The following is an 11,206-nucleotide window of genomic DNA, read 5'->3' on the forward strand; positions in this document are numbered from 1 at the left end:
AAAACCGTCCTTTCTCGGGGAATAATTGTTTAGTTTTCAAACTAATTCTGGAGCAGCACAAAGTGAAAAACCAGAATTTCCATCAGCATGTTTCCTTTTGTTTGTTTTATTCATGAAAGATTTGACCATGAAAACAAGAAATAATGTGAATTTAAATAAAGATTTATTTTGTATGGCGTTTCGTCATGGTTTAGCTCGTCTCTGTTCAGGTAACTTCACTTCTTCTTTGTCAGTCGCAGGTCTCAGTGAACCAGCTCAAAGTGGATTCACTTCATTACATGCTGAGATCTTTTCGTCCAATCAGAAGGCTCCGCGGCCGCCACCTGCCTCCTCAGTCGTGGTCGAGAACTCCTTGTTTCACCTGGACAGGAAGACGAGGAGGGAGAAGAGGGATGATGAAGGGCCGTCCTCCTCACGGTGACTCAGCAGCTCTGTGGGTTTATTAGGAGGCAGCGATGCTCGGTCTGTCACCACGGAGATGATGGCCTGGCTGATCTGCATCTCCTGCATCCTGCTCTGCTGCCCCGAGCTGCTGCAGGGCAAAGCTTCAGGTAAGCCCACCTAGACTCTCAGTTATTCAGGTTTTCTGTGAGCGATTCAGGAGCCAGGATGAGCTGTACGTGTCAGAGGACATGGCAGAACTAACTTTACTGTTACTCAGCGACATCTTGGATGAGTTTTCTGTCCGAACGAAGGTTTAGTGAGATGGGAATTTCCCTGCAGGAGATGCTTTGATGACTCGTCATTTTTTTTACTGTAAGCCACAGAGTCCAGGTTCCACATGCAGAACAACCAGTAGCGATGGGAAGTTCAGCTTGGTTCAAAGAGTCGGTTCTTTTGACTTGGCTCCTTTAGAAGAGTCAATTCAACAAACCACAGCAACTGTGACAAATCCTGAATGGACAAACTGAACATCTTCTACACCTTCAGAGAAAACATGACAGACATCGTCAAGAGGAAAAGCTGTAAAATCCATAAAAACTACAAGCAGAACAGCAACAGTGTGTGTGTGTGTGTGTGTGTGTGTGTGTACTGCATATTACAGATTTTTTTTTTTTCTTAAATTAATTGTGTTGAATGATCATGCAAATGGAACCGTGAAACCCCCAAGTATCAGGGACAAAGAGGGCCCCAGAAAGCAGCAAGGAGGAAGTCCAATCCCCAGTTTGAGAACAACATATTGTAATAAAATAATAACTAGAATATTAGTCAGTGAATATCTTCTGCAGGACCCGACTGGAGGATCTGGAGCTTTAAACGACCGAAACTGTTTCTTTCAGCGAAATTTAACCTGAAACTTTTAAAACCAGGAGCAGAGTCATGTTTGTTGACGTTTGTCTTCCTGTCGTCATCAGAGTACCAGCTGGAGTCAGAGACGCTGAGCCAATGTGAGCTGCGAAGGGGTGTGGCTGTTGCCAAGCAACAAGATGACATCCCTCACTGTTCGGCGGACGGCAGGTTCAGGTGCGTTGGGCTTGTTTTTATTTTCAACGAGTTTAAGACACATTCTGAGTGTTTTTATGTGTGTGCAGACCTGTGCAGTGTGGTGGGCAGAGTCAGGAGTGCTGGTGCGTAGATGCTGAGGGTCGGGAGGTGGCCGGGACTCGAACCAACGGCTCGGCTCCTCACTGTGAGTAGCACAACCCTGAAACAATTACCGCCATCCATCTTAACTCTAAGTTTAATGTATTTAACTCTGACTTTAACCTGTTAAATCCGCCTGCAGGTCTGTCTGCCTGCCACCTGCAGTCGCTGCTGCAGTGCTCGCCGTCAGGCCGCTTCCAGGCAGTTCAGTGCGACTCCAGTGTTGACCAGTGTTGGTGTGTGGACCAGGACGGGATGGAGCTGTACGGGACCAGACAGGCTGGCAGACCCCACACATGTACGTCCTGACGGATAACCTGCTGCAGGTGTAGTGGTGCAGCAGTGAAAAGGGTCCCCCCTCAAACAGCTTCCTGCTGCAGGTGTAGTGGTGCAGCAGTGAAAAGGGTCCCCCCCTCAAACAGCTTCCTGCTGCAGGTGTAGTGGTGCAGCAGTGAAAAGGGTTCCCCCTTTAATCAGCTTCCTGCTGCAGGTGTAGTGGTGCAGCAGTGAAAAGGGTCCCCCCTCAAACAGCTTCCTGCTGCAGGTGTAGTGGTGCAGCAGTGAAAAGGGTCCCCCCTCAAACAGCTTCCTGCAGCAGGTGTAGTGGTGCAGCAGTGAAAAGGGTCCCCCCTCAAACAGCTTCCTGCAGCAGGTGTAGTGGTGCAGCAGTGAAAAAGGGTCCCCCCCCTCAAACAGCTTCCTGCTGCAGGTGTAGTGGTGCAGCAGTGAAAAGGGTCCCCCCTCAAACAGCTTCCTGCTGCAGGTGTAGTGGTGCAGCAGTGAAAAGGGTCCCCCCTCAAACAGCTTCCTGCTGCAGGTGTAGTGGTGCAGCAGTGAAAAGGGTCCCCCCCTCAAACAGCTTCCTGCTGCAGGTGTAGTGGTGCAGCTGTGAAAAGAGTCCCCCCTTTAATCAGCTTCCTGCTGCAGGTGTAGTGGTGCAGCAGTGAAAAGGGTCCCCCCTCAAACAGCTTCCTGCTGCAGGTGTAGTGGTGCAGCAGTGAAAAGGGTCCTCCCTTTAATCAGCTTCCTGCTGCAGGTGTAGTGGTGCAGCAGTGAAAAGGGTCCCCCCTCAAATAGCTTCCTGCTGCAGGTGTAGTGGTGCAGCAGTGAAAAGGGTCCCCCCCTCAAACAGCTTCCTGCTGCAGGTGTAGTGGTGCAGCAGTGAAAAGGGTCCCCCCTCAAACAGCTTCCTGCTGCAGGTGTAGTGGTGCAGCAGTGAAAAGGGTCCCCCCTCAAACAGCTTCCTGCTGCAGGTGTAGTGGTGCAGCAGTGAAAAGGGTCCCCCCCTCAAACAGCTTCCTGCTGCAGGTGTAGTGGTGCAGCAGGGAAAAGGGTCCCCCCTCAAACAGCTTCCTGCTGCAGGTGTAGTGGTGCAGCAGTGAAAAGGGTTCCCCCTCAAACAGCTTCCTGCTGCAGGTGTAGTGGTGCAGCAGTGAAAAGGGTCCCCCCTCAAACAGCTTCCTGCAGCAGGTGTAGTGGTGCAGCAGTGAAAAAGGGTCCCCCCCTCAAACAGCTTCCTGCTGCAGGTGTAGTGGTGCAGCAGTGAAAAGGGTCCCCCCTCAAACAGCTTCCTGCTGCAGGTGTAGTGGTGCAGCAGTGAAAAGGGTCCCCCCTCAAACAGCTTCCTGCAGCAGGTGTAGTGGTGCAGCTGTGAAAAGAGTCCCCCCTTTAATCAGCTTCCTGCTGCAGGTGTAGTGGTGCAGCAGTGAAAAGGGTCCCCCCTCAAACAGCTTCCTGCTGCAGGTGTAGTGGTGCAGCAGTGAAAAGGGTCCCCCCTCAAACAGCTTCCTGCTTAAATCACAGTTTGTATCAAAACGAGTTGATCCAACTGCCTGACTGACCTCTGACCTGCAGGTCCTGGCAGCTGTGAGGTGAGGTCAAGACGTCTCCTCCACACCTCCTCATCTTCTTCGCCTCCTCAGTGTGCTGAAGACGGCAGCTTCCTTCCTGTTCAGTGTAAATTCATCAACATGACGGACAGACGCGAGCTGGACCTGCTGCACGCCTACAACAGGTAACAAGCTCCGCCTCCGTCCTCGTTTGTCTGCGTATGTGTGTTGTTCTGACTGTGTGTGTTGTTCTGACTGTGTGTGTTGTTCTGACTGTGTGTGTTGTTCTGACTGTGTGTGTTGTTCTGTTTGTGTTGTTCTGACTGTGTGTGTGTTGTTCTGACTGTGTGTGTTGTTCTGACTGTTTGTGTGTTGTTCTGTTTGTGTTGTTCTGACTGTTTGTGTGTTGTTCTGTTTGTGTTGTTCTGACTGTGTGTGTGTTGTTCTGACTGTGTGTGTTGTTCTGACTGTGTGTGTTGTTCTGACTGTGTGTGTGTTGTTCTGACTGTGTGTGTTGTTCTGACTGTGTGTGTGTTGTTCTGACTGTGTGTGTGTTGTTCTGACTGTGTGTGTTGTTCTGACTGTGTGTGTGTTGTTCTGACTGTTTGTGTTGTTCTGACTGTGTGTGTGTTGTTCTGTTTGTGTTGTTCTGACTGTGTGTGTTGTTCTGACTGTGTGTGTGTTGTTCTGTTTGTGTTGTTCTGACTGTGTGTGTGTTGTTCTGACTGTGTGTGTTGTTCTGACTGTTTGTGTGTTGTTCTGTTTGTGTTGTTCTGACTGTGTGTGTTGTTCTGACTGTGTGTGTGTTGTTCTGTTTGTGTTGTTCTGACTGTGTGTGTTGTTCTGACTGTGTGTGTGTTGTTCTGTTTGTGTTGTTCTGACTGTGTGTGTGTTGTTCTGACTGTGTGTGTGTTGTTCTGACTGTGTGTGTGTTGTTCTGACTGTTTGTGTTGTTCTGACTGTGTGTGTGTTGTTCTGTTTGTGTTGTTCTGACTGTGTGTGTTGTTCTGACTGTGTGTGTGTTGTTCTGTTTGTGTTGTTCTGACTGTGTGTGTGTTGTTCTGACTGTGTGTGTTGTTCTGACTGTTTGTGTGTTGTTCTGTTTGTGTTGTTCTGACTGTGTGTGTTGTTCTGACTGTGTGTGTGTTGTTCTGTTTGTGTTGTTCTGACTGTGTGTGTTGTTCTGACTGTGTGTGTGTTGTTCTGTTTGTGTTGTTCTGACTGTGTGTGTGTTGTTCTGACTGTGTGTGTTGTTCTGACTGTTTGTGTGTTGTTCTGTTTGTGTTGTTCTGACTGTTTGTGTGTTGTTCTGTTTGTGTTGTTCTGACTGTGTGTGTGTTGTTCTGACTGTGTGTGTTGTTCTGACTGTGTGTGTTGTTCTGACTGTGTGTGTGTTGTTCTGACTGTGTGTGTTGTTCTGACTGTTTGTGTGTTGTTCTGACTGTGTGTGTTGTTCTGACTGTGTGTGTGTTGTTCTGACTGTGTGTGTTGTTCTGACTGTTTGTGTGTTGTTCTGACTGTGTGTGTTGTTCTGACTGTGTGTGTTGTTCTGACTGTGTGTGTGTTGTTCTGTTTGTGTTGTTCTGACTGTGTGTGTGTTGTTCTGACTGTGTGTGTTGTTCTGACTGTTTGTGTGTTGTTCTGACTGTGTGTGTTGTTCTGACTGTGTGTGTTGTTCTGACTGTTTGTGTGTTGTTCTGACTGTGTGTGTTGTTCTGACTGTTTGTGTGTTGTTCTGACTGTGTGTGTGTTGTTCTGACTGTGTGTGTTGTTCTGACTGTTTGTGTGTTGTTCTGACTGTGTGTGTTGTTCTGACTGTGTGTGTTGTTCTGACTGTTTGTGTGTTGTTCTGACTGTGTGTGTTGTTCTGACTGTTTGTGTGTTGTTCTGACTGTGTGTGTGTTGTTCTGACTGTGTGTGTGTTGTTCTGACTGTGTGTGTTGTTCTGACTGTGTGTGTGTTGTTCTGACTGTGTGTGTTGTTCTGACTGTGTGTGTGTTGTTCTGACTGTGTGTGTTGTTCTGACTGTTTGTGTGTTGTTCTGACTGTTTGTGTTGTTCTGACTGTTTGTGTGTTGTTCTGACTGTTTGTGTGTTGTTCTGACTGTGTGTGTTGTTCTGACTGTGTGTGTTGTTCTGACTGTTTGTGTGTTGTTCTGACTGTGTGTGTGTTGTTCTGACTGTGTGTGTGTCGCAGCTTTCCAGAAGCCTTCCAGATGTTCAGGAGTTTCAGGAGGTTTTTTCCTCACGTTTCTTCGTACTGTTTCTGCTCCGACAGCCGAGGCCGCGAGCTGGACAACACAGGTACTCACACATTTACAACGCACACTTCTGTTCCGAGACGTCACATGAAACCGCGTTTGGAATCAGCTTCTAATAATGTAAATAATGTAACCTTAGCTGTTAGAATCAGAAGGATCCTGGCTGACTTCTGACTGGTTAAAAGTGAAGCCGATGTGAAAGTGCATAAAACTGCAGTTCCCCCTTCATCCACTAGGGGCTGCAAAACAGAGCAAATCCCCATAGACTCCCATGTTAAAAAGACCAACTTCACAGCAGAAATAAACATGTTTACAGCAGAAATAAACATGTTTACAGCAGAAATAAACATGTTTACAGCAGGAATAAACATGTTTACAGCAGAAATAAACATGTTTACAGCAGGAATAAACATGTTTACAGCAGGAATAAACATGTTTACAGCAGAAATAAACATGTTTACAGCAGGAATAAACATGTTTACAGCCTGGTACAAAAATCCATTTTAGGTTTAATAGGTCAGGTTTACCTTCATGACAACTGTGGGGGGAGTGATTTTTTTTCTAACTCGTCCGTTTAAAAGTAATTTAATCTCAAAGTTCCCGATCTCCCGCTTCAAGTCAGAAGAACGTAGAAAAACCGCGGTTTTTAGCCGGTTAGCAACGTGACTTGGCTTTAGCCCGCTTACCTCCGTTAGCTGGTTAGCTCCTGTTATCTCTGGGTTAGCTCCGTTAGCTCTTAGCTACAGAAAGCTCGGAGTTTGCTCGATGTCAATCATCCACCATGACGCTCACAGCCCCCCTCTCAGCTCCGCCTCTTTGCCCATATTTGTATTTTCCGGGCGAGACGACACGCATGCCCCTGCCAAGATGGTGATGGTAGGAACCGCCCACGTCACAGAGGCTCCGCCCATCTTTTATATACAGTCTATGGTTCTGAGACACGCATCCTGACCACGTGGAGCACATCTCAGTCAAAACATTGGTTCTTAGCGTGTAGCGTGTGGCCTTGCAAGCGGTTCATCTTACAGCATGTTCATCTTTCTGCTGTGGAGAAACAGATGTGTTTAGATGTTAACGGAAACTGGATTTGTAACACATGATGTGTCCAGATGTGACAAAGTAAGATGGTGACAATGATGATGATGAAGGTTTGTACTTCCTGTCCAGGTGTGGAGCTTCTCATGTCCGAGGTGTACGACTCTGCCTTCCCTGGTCTTCGTTCGAACCGGTCTTTCTCTCAGACCAACATCTACCGAGTCCTGCAGAGGAGGCTGCTGGGAGTCCGCCTGGCCCTCACCGGACACTTCCGATGTAAACTCACCTGCTTTCATGTCACCTGGCAGATTTCCTCTGACAGAAATGTCTTCAATGCTTTCCGTCACTGTCGGCCTTCTTCTGTTCATGTTTTATTCTCAGAACTTTGACGCCATTTCAGGTGATTAGAGGACAAAATTCTTCTCCCAAAAATGCGCTGAACAACCTGATTTTATAAAGGGTGGGGTAGGACTCCATGAGGAAATTTATCTAATTAATTGCATGTTTCGTAATTAATTTATCTTTATTAATCTCATTTTAATCTCAATAATATTATCCTTAAAAAAGCATTTTTTTAATTTAAATGAATTTAGTGGACGTCCTGCGATGGACTGGCGAGCCTGTCGCCCAAAGCCAGCTGGGATAGACTCCATCTTCCCCGCGACCCTGAGTTGGATTAAGTGGTTCAGAAAATGAATGAATGAATGAATTTAGTGGACGACTGAATGAAATAATCAACATTAATGTTGTAAACTCAGCTCTATTTATGTCTGATTTCTCTCTGCGTTTACAGAAACATTGACATTTCCCCTTCAGCTGTGTTTTAACCTCTTCTCCATCAGGTCCGACTCCCTGCGAAGAGGAGCGGCGGGCAGCGATGGAGGCGTCCAGCATCTTCGTCCCGTCCTGTGAGGCTGGAGGAGCTTTCAGCTCCAGACAGTGTCAGCAGGGGGGGCAGTGCTGGTGTGTTGACCCCGCGGGGAACGAGCTTCCTGGGACACGGCAGCATGGAGACTCCCTGGTCTGCGGTGAGCGTTTTATATGTTCATCGTTCCTAGAAATGGCCGCAGTTTACACAGAAAGAGGTGAGAAAACAGTTTGTTGTGCTGCAGAGACGACACGGTCATGAAGCTGTATGCAGGGTTCATTCAGAGAATCCACTAGAATACACACTTATACAGCGCCTTTCCAGTCAGACTTAAAGCGCTTCACACTACATGTTGCATTCACCCACCCACACACACACACACACACACACCCAAACAGGCACCTTGGGGGGAACACTGTCTTACCCAATGACACTTGTAGTCAAGTTATGTAGTCAGGTAAAGTCTGGAATCGATCCTCCAATGCTCTGAAAGACGACAGCCATCCCATCACGTCTCCATGGAAACATCACGTCTCCGTGGAAACATCACGTCTCCGTGGAAACATCACGTCTCCGTGGAAACATCACGTCTCTGTGGAAACATCACGTCTCTGTGGAAACATCACGTCTCCGTGGAAACGTCACGTCTCCGTGGAAACATCACGTCTCCGTGGAAACATCACGTCTCCGTGGAAACATCACGTCTCCGTGGAAACATCACGTCTGTGCGACTCCATGGAGACGTGCTGTTTCCATGGAAACAACAGGTCCGACTGGCCTGAAAAGGATTCGTTAGATTTTACAGCGCCGAGTCGGAGCAGGTTGTGTTTCTGTAAAAATAACGTAAAGTTTTAAGGTAAAGCTTCATTTTGTCTCCGGCTGCTGGAGTTTGTCCTTTTCTGTGTTCTCTGCCTCATCCCTTCTTTTTACTTCCCACCCCTCCTCGTCCAGGTTCTGGTCCTGTTGGCTGCCTCGCCCAGCGCCGTCTGGCCTTGTCCCGGCTCTTCTCCGGTCCCGTCCAGACTCCTGTCCAGGAGTCCTCCATCAGATCTCCGGCCTCCTGCATCCTCCTCCAGCCAATCAGGGACCTCCTGCCAGTGGAAGCAGATCTGTCCTCCTTCCTGCCTCACCTGATGGAGGTCCTGGACGGCCTGTTCCCGTCGGTGGGCGGAGCTCTGCTGGCTCTGACTAGCTCCTCCCCCCGTCGCCTCCAGGAGAACCTGTTTGGAGGAAAGTTCCTGAAGAATGCTGCAGCCTTCAACTTCAGCGGGGCGGTGGGAGAACGAGGAGTTCTGAGTCTGTCCTCTCAGAGCGTCCTCATCCATCTGCAGAAGAACCGGGACCTGGTCCAGTCTGTCAGCGGAGCCCTGGAGGACCCGGCCTTCCTCTCCGCCCTCCAGAACACCCTGAAGAGTCTCGGCAGCTCAAGCTCCGCCTCACTACGACAGGTGGGAGAAAAAGTTCCTCAAACTGCCCAAAAATCTCAGTCAGTCGAATCCGAATGGGTCCATTTGTCCCCAGAATTTACCTGATGAGGCGACGGAGGTTCAGAACATCAGACTGAAGTACGGAAACGTTTCCTTCTTCTGGAGGCAACAGAGACGCAAACGGAGAGGAAACGATGACAGTTAGAAGTTTCAGGTCCTTTTCTGAGATTTTTGGCATTAAGTTGGATTATTTCTATCCTAATTAAAAAAAAAAGATTTGAAATTTATGATTACATAAATATTTTTACCTGAAAGTTTTGCTTTTTCCTGAAAAAAAGATAAAATTTTAAAGTAAATGATTTACTATATAAAGTAATATTCAATTATATATATATATATGGATGGATGGATGGATGGATGGATGGATGGATGGATGGATATATATATATATATGCAATAAAATGGTCACGGTTTTATATATTAACTAATATGTAATGCATAGTTTATACAAATGATGAAAAGTATATATATATATATTTTTTTTTTTTTTTCATAGTTTAACAACATAAATAATCAATATGTTTTATATTTTTTATATTGGTTTTATTTAATTCTTTCATCTAAACATTTTTAATGATGATTACATCCAGAAGAACTTGGATCGATCAACGTTTTTCATATAAACGATGATCATTAAACCTCGTATGAACTCAGGATTACAGCTATCGTCCCAGCGACGGACAGGTGAGCTGTCCAGGTGAACCTGCCTCTCTGCCGCCACACTGAGGTGGACTCTGCCGTATACGTTAGGGGTGGACGAGTTCATTTTAAGTGAAATCTATGTTAAAAAATCTGCCATTTTTACAGGTACCAGACCAGTTTTTGTCACCGAAACGTTGATTCTTCTGCTTCAAATGAAACCAAACCATCACTCCTCTGATATGATACGAGATCAGACATGTTGCTGACCCTGCAGAAGTCCAGACCAGCTGGTCTTCTCCAGGTCTGGACTTCTTCTGGGATCAGGCTCATCTTCATCCTCCCGGTTTTCCAGGTTCTGACTCCTCTGCTGCGCTCCTGCTCTGATGGCGCCGCCGCCATCTTCCTCCCCCGCTGCACGCCAGGCGGCGGTTTCCAGGAGGTTCAGTGTCAGGGAGCAGAGTGTTGGTGCGTGGACCTTCAGGGTCAGGAGGTGGACGGGTCCCGGACCAGCGGTCATCCAACCCGCTGCCCATCCCGTTGTGAAAGAGCTCGAACTGCAGCCACGAAGGTGAAATCAAAGCTGGCGGCCGGAGCTGAAATCTACATCCCAGCATGCGCGGAGGACGGAGACTTCCTGCCTCTGCAGTGTGTTGGACCTCGTTGCTTCTGTGTGGACGCCGAGGGGAAGACGATGAGCGCCGCACCAACAGGGGGCGCCGTCACATGTACGAGATTCCTGTTTCTGAGGTTAATCCACCAGATGTGGACATGTTTACAGCTGTGTGTGTTTCAGGTCCAGAGAAGAAAACAGAGAAGCTCCAGTCCTCAGCAGGTCAGATAAAACCAGAATCCTCATCTAAACCTCCCACGTTCACTCTTTGATTTACGCATTAACGCAGAACTTTCCGATTAAAACATCCGAGACTCTGAGATGAGATGCCACTCTGACATTCATCGTGCACGTTCCTGCAGTGTCACCAAGCTGTTTCCATCCTGGAGCAGCAATTTACAACAACACATTGCTCCATGGCTCCTTATCGCACGCTAGCAAGTGGATATCAACTCACAGGTTGCTTTAAACATTTATCGTAACTGATTTATGAAAGAAACTAAACCAGAAAAGATGAAAGGACCTGTAAGACAGAAAGAGACAAGACAAAAGTCAACATTAGTTGACTTTTACTAGAGAGAGAGACGAGATGAAAACTTCGGATTAGCGTCGTCAAGGGAGACTCAGAGAAGAGACGAGACGAAGACGTCAGATTAGGTTTGTTCCATCCTCCACGAGAAGCGAGAACTTTTTTCTTGTTCTTGTCCGAGAAGAAAATGGCGTCATTTTGTTTTCGCGGACGTGTTTGAAGACAGTTCTCGACACATCAGGCTGCAGAACTTTTTTCTTGCGGGGCTCCGAGAAGTACCGTGTGATTGGTCGGACATGTGAGGTGGGCGTGGTTAACACAGAGAAAGCAGGAAGCAGAGTTGCTGCTTCCGTGTTTTTACT

General features: G+C 47.5%; 1 protein-coding gene across 1 annotated transcript in view; it reads left to right on the forward strand.

Moving 5' to 3' along the window:
• Window positions 1-481: 481 nt before the first annotated feature.
• tg (thyroglobulin) overlaps window positions 482-11,206 on the forward strand; it is a gene marked incomplete at both ends in the record, with an annotated part of 32,568 nt that continues 21,843 nt past the window's right edge. The window contains 11 exons of the mRNA XM_079240539.1: window positions 482-551; window positions 1,356-1,464; window positions 1,533-1,630; window positions 1,727-1,882; window positions 3,439-3,598; window positions 5,610-5,716; window positions 6,841-6,984; window positions 7,551-7,736; window positions 8,528-9,024; window positions 10,058-10,430; window positions 10,499-10,537. Coding sequence (XP_079096665.1) covers window positions 482-551; window positions 1,356-1,464; window positions 1,533-1,630; window positions 1,727-1,882; window positions 3,439-3,598; window positions 5,610-5,716; window positions 6,841-6,984; window positions 7,551-7,736; window positions 8,528-9,024; window positions 10,058-10,430; window positions 10,499-10,537 — 1,939 coding nt within the window. The remainder of the gene's footprint in view (window positions 552-1,355; window positions 1,465-1,532; window positions 1,631-1,726; window positions 1,883-3,438; window positions 3,599-5,609; window positions 5,717-6,840; window positions 6,985-7,550; window positions 7,737-8,527; window positions 9,025-10,057; window positions 10,431-10,498; window positions 10,538-11,206) is intronic.

Source organism: Telmatherina bonti, assembly GCF_933228915.1.
Source record: "Telmatherina bonti genome assembly, chromosome: 5".
NCBI classification, from domain to species: domain Eukaryota; kingdom Metazoa; phylum Chordata; class Actinopteri; order Atheriniformes; family Telmatherinidae; genus Telmatherina; species Telmatherina bonti.